This window comes from Gopherus flavomarginatus, chromosome 3 (genome assembly GCF_025201925.1).
Source record: "Gopherus flavomarginatus isolate rGopFla2 chromosome 3, rGopFla2.mat.asm, whole genome shotgun sequence".
NCBI lineage: Eukaryota > Metazoa > Chordata > Testudines > Testudinidae > Gopherus > Gopherus flavomarginatus.
This window is the reverse complement of record NC_066619.1, coordinates 154,874,795-154,894,391: the sequence shown is the minus strand read 5'-3', so window position 1 is coordinate 154,894,391 and position 19,597 is coordinate 154,874,795. Positions and strand designations below refer to the sequence as shown.

Sequence of the window (19,597 nt, the reverse complement as noted above, 5' to 3'; positions counted from 1 at the left end):
TGCAGGCACTGCATAGCGCTCCCATAGGCAGTCGTCTACGCAGGCTTCCTTGAAAACCTGGCCCCAGGGTGAGCAGGGAGTCCCCATAGTCTACGTGCTACAGGAATCCTAAGTTGCTGTGGAGCAGCCTGTAGGCACCCATGGGGTGGAAGCTTAAAACAGAGCAGCTCCTGGTTGCTCTAATTTACACTGGGGGCCACAGTAGCCCCCAGAAAATCCAGCTTAGAGACACCTTTGCCCCCTCGCCCCCTTGGCTGCAGCTTCTGTGCTGCACCTCCTGGAAAACACAGCACAGAGTCCCAGCCAAAGTGTCTTTGTGTCCCTCCTGGGGTATTGAGTGGGGATAGGTCAGAGCAACCTACCGCAGATGGACAATGAAGTCAGCAGCCCATATACAGAGTCAGATTCCCCCATCTGTAAGAGAGGGGCAATAATACTTCCCTCATCTAGGAGAATGTGAGCTCTTGGGGCAGAGAATGTCTCTTATGCCGCATTTGTACAGCACCTACCCTAGCACAATAGAGCCCCTCAGGCTTGACTGGAGCCTTGTGGCACTACTTTCATACACATCATAAATAACTGTGGCAAGCTGGGTAAAACGCCCAGTCATAACAACGCAGTAGAGACGAGCTAAAATCTTTAGAATGTAACAGTGTCTCCAAACCAACTCTTAGCATGGCTGAGCAGCCAGGCCAGCTGCCCTATGTCTGGGATCCACTACCTCAAGTGGAAAAAAACTTTTGTAGTGATAATCAGGATGGCCCATTTCCAACAGTTGACAAGAAGGTGTGAGTAACAGTAGGGGGGGAAATTAGCATGGGGAAATAGTTTTTACGTTGTGTAATGACCCATCCACTCCCAGTCCTTATTGAAGCCTAATGGTGTCCAGTTTGCAAATTAATTCCAGTTCAGCAGTTTCTTGTTGGAGTCTGGTTTTGAAGTTTTTTTTTTTTTTGAAGAATTGCCATTTTTGGGTGCTTGGTTGTAACTGAGTGACCAGGGAGATTGAAGTGTTCACTAACTGATTTTTGAATGTTATAATTCTTGACGTCTGATTTGTGTTCATTTATTCTTTTGTGTAGAGACTGTCCAGTTTGGCCAATGTACATGGCAGAGGGGCGTTGCTGGCACATGATGACATATATCACATTGGTAGATGTGCAGGTGAACGAACCTCTGATGGTGTGGCTGATGTGATTAGGTCCTATGATGGTGTCATTTGAATAGATGTGTGAACAGAGTTGGCAATGGGCTTTGTTGCAAGGATAGGTTCCTAGGTTAGAGGGGCTGTCTGTAATCAAGGACAGGCCTGTCTCCCAAGATCTATGTGAATGAGGATCATCCTTCAGGATAGGATGTAGATTCTTGATGATGCGCTGGAGAGGTTTTAGTAGGGGACTGAAGGTGACAGCTAGTGGCGTTCTGTTACTTTCTTTGTTGGGCCTGTCCTGTAGTAGGTGACTTCTGGGTAACCTACTGGTTCTGTCAATCTGTCCCTACTATTACTCACACCTTCTTGTCAGCTGCTTGAAATGGACCATCCTGATTATCACTACAAAAGTTTTTTTTCTCTTACTGATAATAGCCTACCTTTATGGATTAGTCTCATAAGAGTTGGTATGGCAACACCCATTTTTTTCATGTTCTCTGTGTATATATATATCCTCTTAGTGTATTTTTCACTGCATGCATCCAATGAAGTGGGCTGTAGTCCACGAAAGCTTATGCCCAAATAAATTTGTTAGTCTCTAAGGTGCCACAAGTACCCCTCGTTCTTTTTGCTGATACAGACTAACACGGCTACCCCTCTGAAACTACCCCAAGTGGTTCTGTTTCAAATATATTTGATGAGCAATTTCTGAGGAAGGAAGGGGAAAAGAAACCAAATCAACACAGCTTAGAAATGACCATTACAGGAGCCTTCAGAATGGTTTATTTAGAGGAAACAAATGTGAGTTAACAAAGTTAGAGCTCTGCATTAATTAACGAGTGTGGAGGAAAAACCTGCCCTGGGCTCCTCGTGTCTTTTTAAGGCCCTTTGACGTCCCCTCTTTTGCTCCTTTACCATCCTTTGCAGCCAGCATCTGCAGAAGAAACTAAAAGAAAACACAGATTTAAAGCACAGTTACTAGGAACACATTAAAATGGCCAGCTACTGACTACAAGATATAAAAGAACAAGTCACAGAGGATCAAGACACCAGTGTGCTTAGTGCTTTAATACAGATCGTTGTTTTTAATGGCATGAGACCCAGAGCTGTTGGAAGATGCATGGATGCAGTCTCCAGGGCTATCAAACTTCTTTGTCTCCATAGGTACCACTCGGGCAATGGTGATGGAAGCTTCCCATGCAGTCATGCGCCAACCCCATCCTGAGCGAGCCAGAGCATCTTGAGAGGTGAGAGTGCAGCTCAGCTCCCATAGCTCATCCACTCTTTGCTCTCTCCACTGAGATCCCCTGAACGGGGAAGCCAATCAGTGCCAGCTGTGGGTGTGGCTTCTGTGATGTTCACTGGGAACCAGGCTGAGAGTGTGGAGCTCCAATGGCCTTTGGCCCACATCCAGCCTTACTTCCTGCTGCTTTTTACAGGGAGTCGGCGCCTCAGGCCTGAGGAACTAATCAGATCTCTCTGTTCATGACAGTGTCCTAGCAAAACACACACACGGAGTTTCCTCAGAGGTCCTTGCTTCTCTGGGGAGGGATAGGAGCTGCGGGAGGAGGAGACAGCCTGGCTTAACCACTGAAATGCTGCCTTACTTACCTGGCACACAGAACAAAGCCAATGGCTGCTGGTCCAGGGAAGGCAAAGGACACTATGTTGTTTGCCCTGTTTTGGTTCAATGAGGAACAACCACTGAGTGCAAAGGGAGAGGTGAAAGAGCACAAGAATTAGGGGGAAAGGGACCCATCACCAGGTCACAGTCTGATTTCTCAGGAATCCTGCTGTTTTCTCTGGTGTTTATGGTCTCCTTTCTCTCCTAGCTTTTCCCCTTCCCAGGCCTTGTGCTCGGTGGTTTAGTCAACGTAATCTGGCTCTCCTCCTGCTGAACCCACAAAGCAGTGTGACAGCATAGCTGTGCCTGATCTGCTGAGTCTAATGAGAGCCCCACCTGCCACCTTACTTCCCTAGCTCCAGCCCACCTTCTCCTGCCACCTTCTGCTGTCTTCCCATCCCCACACCTAGCTGCTCGTATCAACCTCTTCCCTTCTCCCGCTTCACACTGCTGACTGCCAGCTCCACAAAGCCTCCTGAGGCATCACCGCAGACTTCACTTCCCCAATCCACTAGGAACAAGAAACACAACAGCCAGTTCTAGCTGAATGGGTGTAGAGAGGGACTCTGGGGCTGATTGGGATGAGGGGGCACAACTAGGAGCAGGAAGACGTGGATTTTCTGCATGAGGTAGCTGGTGGAACCTATTCTGGTGTGGAAAGGGGTGAAAGGGAAACTCTGCCTTGGGATTAGAGGATGAGGGGGGAATAGAGAGACTGATCTCAGACTGAGGGAGAAGAGAAACTCACCTGGGCTAGGAGAGGCGAGACGCGGGAAGAAAGAAGCGGACTCTAAGGATGGGCAGGTGAGCAGAAAGAGGATGAATGAATGGATGGTAAGGCCAAGAAGAGGAACACAACACAGAGAGGGGAGACCAGAGAACTGCTGACCATAATTGGAGTGGGGACAACAATGTGCAAGTCAAGCCATCTGAATCGGGGACGGTGTGAATATCATTTATTTGTGTAGGTGATAAGAAGGGTTTTTATTGACAGATATAGGGGAGGGACCATCTCTGTTCTGCAGCCTTCTTTCCATCACCACCTGCAGCTTTTCTAGCTTTGCTTCTTCCTGTCTGGTCCGTCACTCACTTCTTTTTCTTCTTTTTGCCTCCATCTCTCCATTTTTCTTTGAAGGTGACTGATTTGGAGACATTCGGTGCCAGCCTGTCACACTGTTTGGCCCGGGGGCCAGACCTAACCTATCATATATAAATGTGTATAATATGGTCAAGATGAGTCCCAGGCACCAGATGACATGCAAAATCCCAACATTTCCTGGGGAGTCCCAGACACCTCTAAAGGTGATGTGCCATCTTTGCCTAATGACTGCCTGACATCACCAGTTTCGGCTGAGCAAAACACTTCCAGTGCTGCCTCACCCATATACCAGGCCCGTACCTGTGGACTGCTGACCTCTAGTGGAAATCCAGCACTTGGAAATGATTCTGCTTTCAGCCACAGTGTGGAAACTATGGAGGATGCTGCAGCCAAAGGGTCAAGCGGAAAAGACAATGGTTCCTTCTTAATGTGATCACCCTGGCAAGCGATGGGTGCAGCATTAGGTGCACTGAGCCAAGGGGCATTCTAAGGCCTGGCCTTCCTTGCTGAGCTCTGAATGAATGGCCTATGAGGAGGGCTCTTTGTTGGGTTGAGTGTGGCCATGACGAAACAATAGCTTGCAGCACGTCCTGCTGAGGTGGCTCGTGCAGCCTTCACCAGCCCTGTCCAAACTGTGCTAGCTGCTACCGTGATTCAATGCTGGCATTGCCAGCAGGGGTCAAGCCTAGGTTCTCTGACCAGTGTGAGTTGTTTTGAACAAGAACTAGTCTACCCGAAGCTATTTGACAGCCTTGAGACCAAATTCAGACCTGACAGGGCTGGTGTTTGGCTTTGGTGACCTTCCACCCCTTGCCATAATCAGGTCTGAATTTGTCCCCAGGGCTAAGAAACAGCTGTAGCATGGTACCCGGACATGGTAAGGACTGTAGTGCAGATTGGTTCATGGGTTCCTCGCTAGGTTGTATACAGCATGGTTTTATAACATGGTTCTCACAGGGCTCTAAGACTAGCCATCCTTGTCAACCCTGGTCAGTTACTCTGGACTAGAAACAATGATGCTTAAACCAAGATGCATTGAGCACATCTTTTTTCCCAGAGTGCACAGGGCCAGAGGCATCCCGGTCTGTCATTGCTACTGAGCATATCAATGGGCTTGTTACGCTCTCACTGACTTACCTCAGGCTTCCGGTAGCCCTTCCTTTCGAGGAATTCCTTAAAAGCGTGTGTTCCATGGAGCTGCATGACCTCTGCCTCCTAGGAGAATTTCCAAACCAAATTAAGGGAACAAATCTCACAGATGTATTTGTTTTTTCATGCCCTCATTCATACAATAAGCCAACAAAGAAAGAAAGGGACAGGAAAGGTTATTTCTGTGAAAGTCTCACAAATATGGTAAACTCCATTTCTAATTAATCTCATGCATTGTAGTTCATTCAAGAGAGAATTTCTGATCAGTTATTTTTGATGGCAATCCAGGTGTTTCATAAGCACGGAATTGCGATGAGACAGTATGTCATTTTTCAGTGAGTGTTGTAGCAAGTCACTAATTACTAGGGATTATTTTGTAAAGCTGTTGTAACCAGCTGGAATTCCCACCCAGCTCTTATCACAACATACACACATGAAACATGGCCCAAAATTACTCCCACTCTGGGGTTCACATTTATTGTTAACGGAAATAATAACAAAAAGCCAACGTTTTCTTCTGAACGCCTTTGTTCCTTGGACTTTTCTTCCACAAGTTCTCCTGCCCCTACCAGACACTCAAACCTTTTCAGACTTCTGGGATAGAGCTGGTAGATAGAATTTGACCAGATAGCAGGTTAACATGCCTGGTCTTCCTGGGATAGTTAAGACTACAAGTGGACAAGTCTTTCAGCCAGAAATTAGTCTCTGATAAGTCTGCAACTATGCCATTCTCTAGTGTCAACAAGGCCATAGACTTGGGCCTGCTTACAACAGTGATGAATTTGACCCTTTGTTTACATGGGTTGAGACCATGACCAACAATAATTCCTTCTGAGCTGGAATTATGCATGCTTAGTCTCAGACTGGGAGTGAATTTTTACTGCCAAATGTGAAAGGTGTTTAATCTGGTCTTGAGATGCATGGAAGCAGAGAGAAACATATTTTTCATCAGCATTAAATGGACATGAAACTAGACCCCTTTAAAGTAAACATTGTGACTGGCTTTTTGGTCTTCTTTTGCACTCAGCCCATACGCAAGGCATTGTTGTGCCACCACCTGGGATGAGCCTTAAAAGATCATGGGAGTTAGGACGTTCGTACAATTGTCTTTTTGCTGGGCTTCTACAGTGGTGAGGTGTAAGGCCGTGATCCATGACTGGGGCCTCCAAGTGTCACAGAACACAAATAATCAATAATAATAAATATAGCCAGGAGGGTGGGTAATATGAACCGTTCCCCTCCCACTGTAACTGAGTCAGATAGCATAAGGTGTGCAAGCGTGTTCCAGCAACAACGTATGCTCTGCAGCCTGGAACTAGGATGAGAATTTCACCACAGAGATTCCAGAGATGCTTGCAGTACCTTTTCACTAAACCGCTTCCTTAAATTCTGAATGGCATCAGCTGCTGCTTTTGGATCCTCTAAAGGCTCATTTACTTTTTGTTTTCTCCACGTTTTTGGGTCAAGGTACCAGGCTCCATACCTGATCTTCTCCCATTTGGGCTGGTAGAGACCCTGCATGATAAAATCATAATAATTAGGCATATCCTCTAATCAGGTCTGTAGGTCTGACTCACCTCCCACAATGTGTATGTGAACCGCTGCCCTCTACTAGATGGAATGTCAGCCCTGGTCAATGGATGAGATCAGGTGCTCAGGTACCATAGTGGTGAGAGCAAGATGGAGTCAATTGTGTCTCTTCCTGGTGCCTATAGCAGGTGTAAGTCCTATTACTGCTATATAAGTGTGAGGTGTTTCACTAGCTACCCCTAGCAATAGCAATATAATAAAAAGCACTAATTTTCACCAGCACTGATTCTTCTATTATTCATTAGACTTCAGATAGTGAAATCATTCTCTCCATGTTCTCCTACCTACATCCTAGTGAGTTGTTCTTTCCCATAGACTAGGACCTAGACAGGAATTCAGGTTTAACTAGAAGCTTTCAGTTCCTCTTGGAAATATTCCTCAATAATAAAATAGAAAGCGAAACAGAGGGGCAAAATCTATGGGGGGAATAGAGTGAAAAGGAAGAAGAGGACATAGAGCTGTGGAAGAGGCTTCAGTTGAAATGAATTAGCAAAGAAGAAAGTTATCCTTTTCCATTCACTCGCCTGTATTCATCTACACTGAGCAGAAGGGCTGCCCAAAGGTGCAGCCAAAAACAGAGTACCACAAAATATCCCAACGCCTAACAGCAGCTTGCAAAATTCTTTGTCTCCAACACTGCTCCCCAAGCATAGTCAGCCTGTGCAAAAAACTTGCACTCAGATCCTGACAGACCACTTGGGAATTAACATAGTCTATGCCCTGGGGTTGTCTGACCACTGATTAAAGCTGTGGTTCTCAACCTTTTCATACCAGGACTTGCTGCCCATTTAATGACATCGTAAGGGTAGGATGGATACAACCTTATTGACACATGTTCATGCTATAGTAGGTGACAAAGCATCACTTTGCAGAATTAACATATTTCCCTATTATGCTACTTTAAAAATCAGACAGTTTTCAAGGATTATGAATATGAGGACAGATGTCATCCCTCGTTGTATGCGACATTACAGAATGGCCAGCAGGTGGCATTTCAAGAGCATTATTCTGCATAAAAAGCTCCGCACCCGTGTATAGTGGAGAGAATATTTCCTGTGGTTTTTGTAAAATGGGCTTTTGAGGATCAATATTCTCCCTTCTCTCTGACCCCAATTCTTGTCCAAGGAGAGAATTTCTAATGAAGACCCAATGGAAAGGAGAGGAACACATGGAAACAAAACTAGCAAATCTGGCATTGGTATCAGAACTCTATAATCAGTACAAGCGCTTGGAATTCTCTCTTTGAGGCTATATATTCTTTACATTTTTTGACATTAAAAGCTTGGAGGCAATCACTGGAGAGGTGAGTTGTTTCCGGTGACTCGGATGATGGGGTAAGTAAAGCACAAGCCATGCCCTTCCACATGGCTAGCGGACTTCCTTTCAATGACTGGGGACCTAGCAGGCCTGAAAGGAGGAATATGAGGCACTGCAAGATAAAAGTCATTTCCTATGGCAGTGAAAATTCCCTGTTGAAGCCTAGTAGAACAGCTCAAAATAAGAGAGATCAAATCTAATATGTGTGCCCTGCAGTTTCTGCCTAATCAGATATTTCTCTTCTTAAGCATAATAGCAAATATCATTTTATAGATCATCTCTTGCCAGTTGTTTTAGAAACACAATAAGTGTGGTCACAAACCCACTTTTGTTCCACTGAGGACAATGGTAGTTTTGCATGCAGCAGAATGGAAGAATCAGTCCCAACTGTGATAGCATATAACAGAGAAGCAGAATGAAATACTAGCTAATACATACTAGAAGTAATATGTTGTTACACAGATTTGATTGCTGATAATAGACAGAGTATAGAATTATGGACTTTGCCATTGATTTTATGTGGAAGGCACTCAGATACTATGGTAATGCGTGGCAGTATAAAATGCCAAGACTAAGATAACATAACACAATACAACATATAGGGCCAGATCCTGAGAGGTGCTGAGCACCTTGAACTCCCATTGAAGTTAATAAGAACTGCAGGTGCAGCTTGTTTAGTTTTCCCTGGCCTGCTTGCCTTAGGAAGACTCTTTATAGCTTTCAGGGAAGATGAACCCTCCAGACGCTTTCTCAGCTCCGGTGGCACATTGTTTATCTCCACAACGTCCACAGGCATCGCCAGCGTGGGCTTGGTTTCATAACCGGTATCAAACAGCCTCATGATGGTATCTTCATCGATGTTATAATTTTCTCCTCCCTGCAACAATACGCCAAGTGCACCGTTAGGAGGTAGCAGGAGGCAGTGTCTGATGTTGTCAAACACACCACACTTAGGGAGTGGGGGGAATATTTACAACATACTGGTAGAGAGCTAGATGTTCAGCACATTGGGGACAGCCACCGTTGCCCAGCACCAGTTCCAGCCTAACCCAGGACAGTGGTTACCAACAGCTGTTATTTATTTAGGCAGATCATTACCAGTCGCCTATCTGCCCTGCTCATTAGGATTGAATCCTGTTACATGCTGTGAGCAAGCCCTTTAAGGCAGTGGCCCTCAACCTTTCCAGACTACTGTACCCCTTTCAGGAGTCTGATGTGTTTGGGGTACCCCCAAGTTTCGGTTTATTTTGAAACTACTTGCTTACAAAACCAGACATCAAAATGCAAATGTGTCACAGCCACACTATTGCTGAAAAATGGCTGACTTTCTCGTTTTATATCATAAAATATAGCAGTTGGAATATAAATATTGTACTTACATTTCAATGTATGATGTACAGAGCAGTATAAACAAGTCATTGTCTGTATGAAATTTTAGTTTGTACTGACTTCACTGGTGCTTTCTATGGAGCCTGTTGTAAAACTGGGCAAATAGCTAGACAAGCTGATGTACCACCTGGAAGCACCCTGCGTACTGCCAGGGGCACATGTACCCCTAGTTGAGAACCACTGCTTCAAGGGAATCTGGGGTCAACCTCACCTATCACTAGTTTATCTCAGAGCAGGCAGGTCATTTGATGAGGGAGCAGGTGACTAAGAACAAGGCCTGCTTAGAGGTGCACAACTCCCACTGCGTGCCGTGTGATTTGGGTGCCAAACTCCCTTGCGTGCTTGTGAAAATCACAGCCTAGATTCCTAAACAGGCAGAAAGTGATTTTTTTTTTCAAGAACTAATGCTGTTTCCTGGAGGCAGATCCACATTAGACTAGAAGAGCAGGGGGTTCCAGAGACTGAAACCAAGTCTTGCACCCCATGCTTTGGGACACAACTTCTTGTGATGCTAAGTCACCATGTCCCTCTTTGAAATGGTTCTTCTTAGTTCCTGGTGTAGGAATTCAAAAAGTATGTCAAAGGTCCCTTTACCATGTGCTGCTCTGATCAGAAAAAGTCCTTTCCCACACAGATCAGCTATAAAGTAAAACAAGATGTGAGCACGACACAGTGCAACACAGGGGTCAGAAGTTCTGTAACTTCCGGTCTGGTTTTTACTTTTAAACAGGTCATGTGTGCTCTGAGTGAGATACGAGGGCAGTGCTAGTCATACGGTCCCCTGAGATTGACAGGTCGAGGGCCTACCATGGCGTTCTCTTAAAGTCCGGGGACCTGGCACAGTGGGGAAGGCAGAGAATGGCTAGCCTCTGAGCACTCCTTGGCACACTCCAATGTCAGGGGTGAGGACAGAGCTAGAATGGCCCATTCAGCCCACATTTCTCGTTTAGCATTTTCCAATCCTGCTCCCTAATACTATCCTGTCTATTTCAATCCCAATTTTAAAGCAATAGCACTTGGCCACAATGAACACAGAAAACATCAGATCATGTGAGAGTCTCTGTCACAAGAAACAATGGCTTAGAGTGTTAGGAAAGTGACTGCATCACTTTATCACACTCTTACTCTGCTTCTTAGAGTGGAAGGAGCAAAGAGCCATGCCAGATAACTGAAGATACTGCTGCTGGGATAAGCAGCTGCACAGTTACAGGGATGCTGGATATCTGCCCTTTCTTCTGAACAGCTACTGGAACATCTATTTTCCATACTGAGCTAAATCCTGGGAAGTGCTGAGTTGAAATTACTGGGAGTTGCAGGTGCTTGGGTGGGGCCAGGGCTTCCCGTTCCATGGAAAAACCTGTGGATATAGGCCTCGGGGAGGGAAAACTTGGCTATGATCCCCTTGGGGAGGGGGCATTGCAAGGAAATTATAATTCCTGCTCAGATGTGGCAGTAATGGGATGCCTTGTAAGTCCAATGATTCCATGACTGGGCTGGGATCCACAAGACAGAGGAATGGATCTGCACCCAGCAGATCTCAAGATCCACAGGAGACCAGGGCCGTGTATATCCAACTGACTCTAGATCTCAGGGGTTCCTGGAGCCCCTAATGGGTCTATACTCCCAAGGTCTCCCTTGGACTCAGCTGCTCACATGATCCTCCTTAAAGGGGTTCTCCAGCAAAGAGGGGCCCTCTGTTAACAGTAATACAAGGTGGAGCTGCAGTACCTCTTCCTAGTAATATGCACTGCTGTAATCACAAAGCGGCTTCCCTAGCCGCCCGCCAACTCAAACACCCAAATTTGTACCCTTGAGAACCAATTCATAACCCCATGGAGAGCCCTTTGAGGATCCTGGAAGGAGGGTAGGGACAGTGATGAAGAGATGGCTTATCCCACTCCTCTGTCCCCATTTGAAGCAGAGCAGAAGGAGGAATCTTGTGTGCAGACAGCCCTCCATGCACACATTTCAGGGGCATGTTCTGCTCCAGGCTTTGGGCCTGCTCCTGCTCCCTTTGAAGTCAGTGACAAAACACCCATGCCCTGATTTTCAGAGGCATTGAGCACTCACATCTCCCAGTGAATTCTGTGTTTGGACAGCACCAAAGGGGCCCAGTCCATGATTGGAGCTCCTCAGCGCTACTATAATACAAGTAAATAATAATGACAGGACCTGTGGGCACTCAGTAGCTCAGTGCTTTCCATGAGGCAGGACTGGGGAACAGGGCCCACTCCTTGCAACCTTGTATTTTAGCCTCCCTTGTTTGTAATCAGCCTCTTAGCAGCCTGAAAACAAAGGGTCCGTCTGTCCCCAGTGGCCCTGTCTTCCTCCAGCACTGCTCACATAGAGATTTTGCTGTGTTTCCAGCGCAACAGGACATCATAAAGCAGACAGATACCTTTACCTGGCACTAGTGAATTCCTAGCCTCCTGCCTGGTGTAGAGGGTTGTGTCAAGGGTAGGAGGGACAGGACTGTAACATGCTGTGCTCCCGCCAGTCCTCCCCAGCAAAACGGCATCTCAGGAGCCATTTCAAACTGGCCCATATTCAAACAACTCTTAGGCTGGTCTGTTTTTGAGTCAGAGGCTGCCAGTTGCAGGATCAGGAGAACTTTGAGCCACCTCTGTCTCGCTCAGCGCAGTCAAGGACTGAAGCTGGTATTTTACTATTTGTACATATTAAAGCGACTAGCGTGAATCCAGAAAAACACTGACATTGTTTTCTGCAAAACAAATGTATTTCTATCGAGCTATTTGAATGACTGAGCAAACGATAACATAAACCGGGCTAGCAAATGACTCTACTTAAAGCCTTCAATTCCTATGACATGTAGGAGACTCAAAGGAGAGAGTTTGGTCTTTGACAGAAGATGAACTCTTGAGACAAAGCAGGCACTGGTCTGGTCTGAAGACTACAGTCTGACTTAGCTCCACAGATATAGATAGCCACAGTGAGAAGATGCTGTGAAACCCCTGATTATCCAAGACCTCTCAGTACTAAGTGGCACACTATAAGAGTATGTCTGAACACTGCCATGTAAATATTCAGGATCCAGGGGCCTGCTCTTGCTCCTGTTGAAGTCCATTGTACTTTGGCCGCTGACTTTAGTGAAAGCATAACCAAGTACCCCAGGTCTGAAAGCACTTGGGATGGGATTGTCAAAATCATTCACCGTTGTCCTAACTCTGTTCCTATGGCAGCCAATGGAATCTTTACCATTGACTTCAATGGAAGCTGAGTTAGGCCAAAGCAGAGTGCTATTTAAAACCCCAGGCATGGTGTGTCTAATACATGACAGAAGCATTCCCCAAACTCTTCCCTATCTTAAACCCACCTGATCCCACTGACATTTGTGGTGCTGCAGTAACACTCAAGTTAGAATTTGGCTGCTAGAGAAAGGGAATGTGCTGCTATTTATTTGCACATTTTTAAACTGTGTCCATCATAGTAACCTGTGTTCACTAAAACCAATGCCTGCATTGCTATGTCACTGTCATTCAAAAAAACTGGCCCTAACGCCAAAATGAAGCAGTTAAATCTAACCAGTAACTCCCTCTCCACACACCTCTCAGGCAAATGCTTGAGTAAACAGATGGACTTGGCAGACTTACAGAATAAACTGATTTGTGGTTTGCTTTGCATTTGGGCTACTTCAATTACACTTCAGTAAAAGCAGAATTGTAAGGGTTAACATTGTCAAACTTGGGTGCCTCAGGTTAAGCACCTAAGGACATACTGAGGCTGGGATTTTCAAAAGCGACTATGGGAGTTAGCCTCCGAACTCCCAGTGACTGTCAATGGAAGTTGGGCAAAAGTGGCCTATATCTTTCAAGAGGTGCTAAGTATCCCCATCTCTCATTACTGTCTGTGGAAGCTGTAGTGCTCAGGGCATGTTAGCTGAGGGATCCACTTAGGATGTAGATACTCTTCGGGTACTCAAATCTGAAAACATTAGCCCAAGTCATTACTGGACTGCTGGGATAGGAGGGTTTTGGTTTTCAACTTACCCAAGAAGCAACCCAGTCACAAAACTCCTTAGTCGCTTGCTTTATGTTCTCATCAAGGGGAAGAACGTAGCTCCGTCTGGCTGCCTTTTCCCTTGCTGCTACCTCTTTCTTGGAAAACAGTGTGTATGGACTCTTGCATTTAGATTGCTTGAAGCTGAAGAGATGGATATGACACAGTTATTCGCAGTCTGTATGTGCCTCTCACCAGCACAAATGCGTTCCTGTGGTTTCAGATCAGTGGGGTATGAATAATTGTCTCTGTGCCTGCTGCTCCCAGCTTGCAATTCGTACTTCCTTCTGTAAGGAAGATACTCCTGCTGCTTCTTCTGCACAGTCCCTTTATTATAGAGCTGGCTGCCCTCAGCAGGCCCACAGCACAGAGAGATTTATGTGCAGATCTTTATGGTCTGCAGGGAGACCAGCAGCTAGGTTCTGAGACAAAGCCCACTGGAGTCTATGGGAATCTTTCCATTTGAGTCAATGGCTTTGGATCAGGCCCATAAAGACATGTGCTGAAGCCCTACTAAGCCAGCCAGCCCTGGGAAGCCTCCTGGGTGTGTCTAATCAGAGGAACCGGGCAGCAGACTTCAATATCAATTGAGCTCTGCCTTTTAGCCAGAGCCCAATTACTAGAAAGGTTGGGGTGTCCCCAAGACCTTCTAAAGCTGGACTGGGGTAGGGTACAGAAAACACCCACCCACAGAAACGTTCAGCTCCTTTCTTTCAATACATTTCATGTCAGAGGAGAGAGACTGGACTGAACCCAGGCCTAGCAGCAGAAGGTGGATTCAGGCAGCGCTGGGCGCTACTCACTCTGTCCTGTAGAGTACTCACAGGGCTGATGGCCTGGGGCTTATTTCTTTACTTTTCCCATCCTCCAGCTGAAACAGCACTTGCTGAGGGGTGTGGCTCGCCTGCTCATGATCCTTGTATCCAGCTTTACTATGCAAGCACATCTCCGGGTCCAGGATGGCCACAACCTCTTTGAAAAGCTGAGACCCAAACAAGAACAGAGCACATGTCCAAAACCACCTCACACCCATGGAGACTGCATAGGAGACCCCATTACAGATCATGCGCCCTGCCTTAGTTCCCCCATCAGCACATGGAAAACAGTTCTGTGACCTGACCTTGCCATGGACAGAGCCAGGACACTGTATTTATCCTCAAATTCAAGAGGCTGTCATGGCACAAAGAATACAATCACCTTCATTCTCTTACTGCTTCCTGACCAATGGTTCTCAAACTTTTGTCCTGGTGACCCCTTTCCCAGAGCAAGCCTTTGAGTGCGACCCCATCTTTTTATATATTTAACACCATTATAAATGCTGGATGCAAACCGGGGCTTGGGGTAACCCCTCATGTAATAACCCCGTGACCACCCTGAGGGATCCTGCTCTTAACCTTTGAGCAGTGTGATCTTCCTCAGCATTCTGCACTGTACCACTGAGGATGAATATATTCATTCTGAGTTCACTGTGGCCCCCAATACAGGGCCTGCTATCTCCCTGCTTCTGGTCCCTCTCTCTCTAAAAGACCATGATAACCTTCCCCTATTCCACCTGAGAGTGGAAAGCTTAATGCTTCCCACCCACCTTCACTCCCTGCCCCCGGCTTGCTTGCACGGAGTCCTTCTGCGTCAACCCCCCTGCCCCAAATCGTAAACGCAGTGTGCACTGATTCGGCCCTGTTGTTTCCCAACAGAAGAGAGGCTGGGAGGGACCCCAGAGCAGAGGAAGGAAGGATTCTGAAAAGAAATAGTTATGCTACGTCCGGCCAAGATCCAGATCAGGTGAGGACCCACACCAGGCAAGACTGGTCAATTTTACTACAAGAGAGAGATAATCCATTCATTGCCCTGGAACAGCCAGTTATATCTGGAGGTGTGCCCAGTGATACAGTGATGTAAACCAACTCATCACTGAACAACCTACCAGATATGGAATGGTGTGGTAGACTATTAAAGGAGCCCATGTTTGTATAGTGGCCCATGTTGATGGCTGAGTGGGAGCAAGTTCACTGACTGAACACAAATAATATGGCAAATCTCAGAATATTAGCAGGGTGTCTCTGAAGCCTGCTGGTGGCTGCTGTCAGTTCAAATCTCTCCCTGTCTGTAAGGTCCCCTTCCCATGGCAAGTCAGCTTTAGTAGATGTTCAGTTTGTAGGAAATAACATTGTTTTAAAACACCCAATGAGAAAAGCTGGGTTCTGGATAACTTTTATATTTAAAATATGCTAAAAGGATGCTCAGTCTTGAGGAAGAACAGCAGCAACCATGGGGACTTTACCTCGGGAGGGATGCTTTCTTCCAGATGGGGGTAGAGCGCAAGGGGGTGTTGGCTCAGGCAGTGTTCTGTCTGTGCAATGTGATCCCGCCTGGCTTCCTGCCTTGTAAATGTTTTCCTTGCCTTCTGCTGGGATGCTTTATTAGGTAGAACAATCGGTAAAAGCTCCTTTGTGCCACGGATGATGATGTTGTCAGACGGAGCAGGGACACCACTTCTGAAATCATCCAGGCCACTTTTCAAGAATCTCCAGCGCTGGCTGTTAAGAGAATCTGAGAACTTTGCTTTGTTGCTGTGCTCTCGAAAACTCTTAGAAGGCAATTTCTCCTTGTACCTGAGACCAAACGCTGCTGGTCAGTGCTTAAAGTAAGGGGAATGAGTTTTAACAAAGCACAGTAATATCTCTGCCACCTGTCCAGCCCAAATATGAACTCCCCATTCCATTCCATTCCCTTGCCAGACTGAGACTCTGCAAAATACGTGGGGAGGTGGAATCTCTTTATTCTGCCAGATCAGAGCCATGTTCTTGTGTTCAAATGGTCTGTCCTAAAATGCAGACCTGGAATTGTCAATAAAGTTGGCCTGATTTTCAGAGATGGACTCCAGCTGAAGATCAGGAGAGCTGTTCAACAGCTCTGAAAATCAAGCCCAAATATTCATTTATTAAATCCTCTGATTTAAGAAAAATGAAGACTTTGAAGACAAATTCACCCTAGGTATGAACAGGTGTGATTACATTGAAGTCCCAGGAGCCACACCCACTTATACCAGCTGTGAATTTGGTTCATGCTGTGTCGTTAAAACAAGCACAAGTTTTATTTTTTTAGCATCGATAAAAAAAATCAGGCCAAAGAATGCAGTGATCTAATGTCCTCCTCATATTTTGAGTGACCTGTGGGATTTGAGTTAATGGTTTGTTTAGACCCAAGTGTCCGCATCTCAATGGACATTAATTTGGCATCCTTATGGGCATTTGCATCCGAAAGGCCAAACACTGAACGGCCAAGGAGACTTCCACTGCCACTGCCTGGGTTATTATGGCTGATGGATCCAAAGAGCATGCCGATCCTACAGGTCTCTCAGTCTGGCACGTTTCCTACCAAAAAAGTCACTCACTACATGCATAGTGACTCAAACTCATGCACTTCATATATGTTAATTGCTGGTTAAATGTGTTCAACCTCTGCCTTCTTAAGTGGACATAAAACATTTTAAAGAAAGGAGAAAACTCTTCCTTATTTGTAAATTTTAAAGCAGATTTAAGTATCAAATAAGCCTATACCAACAAAAGTGCAAGGATCATGCAAGGCTCATACCTAGTTGAGGACAGTCTTGCATATTCCATGCATGATCCCAGCATGGGCCTTTCTGTAATGATGTAAGAGTAGGCCGAGGATTATTTCACAGTCCTGTGCTGAAAACACGGCATGCCACATGGACAAGGCCCTTTACCAAGCAAGAAGGAATGGGATGAGTGTTGCTAGCAGCACGTGGCTGAGGCTTTGATATGTCAGCCCTGTTGTTTGCCACCCACTCGAATCAGGATGGTGAACGGCTCTGCTGTCTGCCTAGGGCCATGAGGGTGAGCGTCACACACCCAATTTGAATTTGCCAGAAGGATGGGCACAACTAGGCAATGACGTAGGGCCTCCCCGCAAACCCCGCTCACCACGGGGCTGAGCCCATCCCTGCAGGTAGGAGGCAGCTTCTGCTGCTGCGGACCGTTGATGGGACAAGGTGCTCCTCTCCCCCTCCCCGCCACAAGGCAGAACATTAGGGCTGTCTTTGTTCCAAGCACCAGCTCCAACCACCCAGCCTGAGAACGCTGGTTGCTAGGAAACCGTGGCCAGGGGGTGCATGCAAGAGCAGGAAAGGCTGTTGGGCAGAGTAACTGTCACATAGGCTTTGACTGACCCCTCTCCTGTCGTGCTGGAGCCCCCCACCCTCCCTCTCTTCCCCACCCCCATCATGTCTATCATGTTGGCTCCAGTGCACCACAACTGTTGGCCAAGCAGCCTCTCCACACCATGGCTGCCAGGCCTGGCCTTTCCCCAAGAGCAGTGTGGCCACAGGGCCTGCCACTTCTTGTGTGTTGACGACCTGCCTCCCACCTGGGTACAGCAGCTCCAGGGCCTTCCCTCCAATGGGCGGTGCAGCAGTCAGGCCTGTTCACTCCCCTTCACACACTGCATGCACAGGGCCAGCCTCCTCACTCCCCCTTGGGCACCCACCACACACAGTGTCATTGCCGAATGCCACACCCACCCTGACGTAACCACTGAAGTAGCTCAGCCACAACCTGGAAACCTGGGGCGAGTTAAGGCCACAATGTGGCTGTTCAGGATGGAGGTGAAGAGCCGTGGGCTGAGGTGGTTTTGTCTGCCTGGGTTCTTACACAGGTGCCCTCCCAAGAGTAGAAACTACCCCTACAGCAAAATCAGGTTGAGAATGGGACCTGATTAATGAGTGTATCTAGGGTATTGTGCAGCTTCACTGCTTATTTCCTTGCTTGTTTGTCTCTGCGGGGGTGATGTGCAGTCTAGCACACTGAACTGATTTAAGCTGGCAAAGTTTTTGCTGTGGGAATTTCATATCTTGGCTCACCTGTGTTTGGGGCTGCACTGCTGTGGAGAGTCTATGGGTACGTCTACACTATGGGATTATTCCGATTTTACATAAACTGGTTTTATAAAACAGATTGTATAAAGTCAAGTGCACGCGGCCACACTAAGCACATTAATTCGGCGGTGTGCGTCCATGGTCCGAGACTAGCGTCGATTTCCGGAGCGTTGCACAGTGGGTAGCTATTCCATAGCTATCCCATAGTTCCTGCAGTCTCCCCCGCCCCCTAGAATTCTGGGTTGAGAGCCCAGTGGCTGATGGGGCAAAAATAATTGTCGCGGGTGGTTCTGGGTAAATGTCATCAGTCATTCCTTTCTCCGGGAAAATAACGGCAGACAATCATTTCGCGCCCTTTTCCCCTGGATTGCCCTGGCAGACGCCATAGCACGGCAACCATGGAGCCCGTTCAGCTTTTTTTTTTTACAGTCACCGTATGTGTACTGGATGCCGCGGACAGTGGCGATACTCCAGCGCTACACAGCAGCATTCATTTGCTTTTGCATGATAGCAGAGATGGTTACCAGTCGTTCTGTACCGTCTGCTGCCAGTGTAATTTGGCAATGAGATGACGGTTATCTGTCCTTCTGTGCTCTTTGCTGCTATCATGGGTGCCCCTGGCTGAGATCGGCTGGGGGCGCAAAAGCAAAACTGGGAATGACTCCCCGAGTCAATCCCTCCTTTATGGTTTCTAAAAATAGAGTCAGTCCTGCCTGGAATATGTGGCAAATGTACTAGAGAAGCAGCGTATCAGAGAGCACAGCTGCTCTGTGTCAGATCCCGCAGAAATGATGAGCTACATGCCATTCACGGGGGGTGCCCCTGCAACAACCCCACCCGTTGCTTCCCTCCTCCCCCAACCTTCCTGGGCTACCGTGGCAGTGTCCCCCCCATTTGTGTCATGAAGTAATAAAGAATGCAGGAATAAGAAACACTGAGTTTTTAGTGACATAAAATGAGGGGGAGGCAGCCTCCCGGTGCTATGATAGTCCAGGCAGGACACTAAGCAATGTGGGGGAGAGGAGCCCAGCATCCCACTGCTATGATAGTTCAGGCAGTACAGAATCTTTTCTTTTCACATGAAAGGGAGGGGGCTGATTGAAGCTCAGCCCCCAGTTGCTATGACAAAGACGGTTACCAGCTGTTCTGTACCATCTACTGGGAATGACCGGGAGTCATTCCTATTTTCACCCAGGTGCTCCCAGCCAGCCTCACCTGAAGCCAGCCAGGAGCCAGGATAAGAAGGACGGTTACCAATCCTACTGCACCGTCTGCCACGGGGGAGGGGAGAGGGACGGATACTTCTCTTCACTGCTGCAGCATCGCGTCTACCAGCAGCATTCAGTAGACATAGGGTGACACTGA

The 19,597-nt window shown here is 47.0% G+C and overlaps 1 protein-coding gene across 1 annotated transcript; it reads right to left on the bottom strand.

Annotated features, from left to right (window-relative positions):
* Positions 1–1,982: 1,982 nt before the first annotated feature.
* Positions 1,983–17,299, bottom strand: FAM47E (family with sequence similarity 47 member E). The gene is made up of 8 exons (XM_050945201.1): positions 17,283–17,299; positions 15,617–15,947; positions 14,160–14,317; positions 13,326–13,479; positions 8,627–8,806; positions 6,385–6,537; positions 5,011–5,088; positions 1,983–2,096 (listed from the first exon to the last, which is right to left on the bottom strand). Exons 1-8 carry the CDS (start codon positions 17,297–17,299, stop codon positions 1,983–1,985), a joined length of 1,185 nt encoding a protein of 394 aa, XP_050801158.1.
* Positions 17,300–19,597: the final 2,298 nt, after the last annotated feature.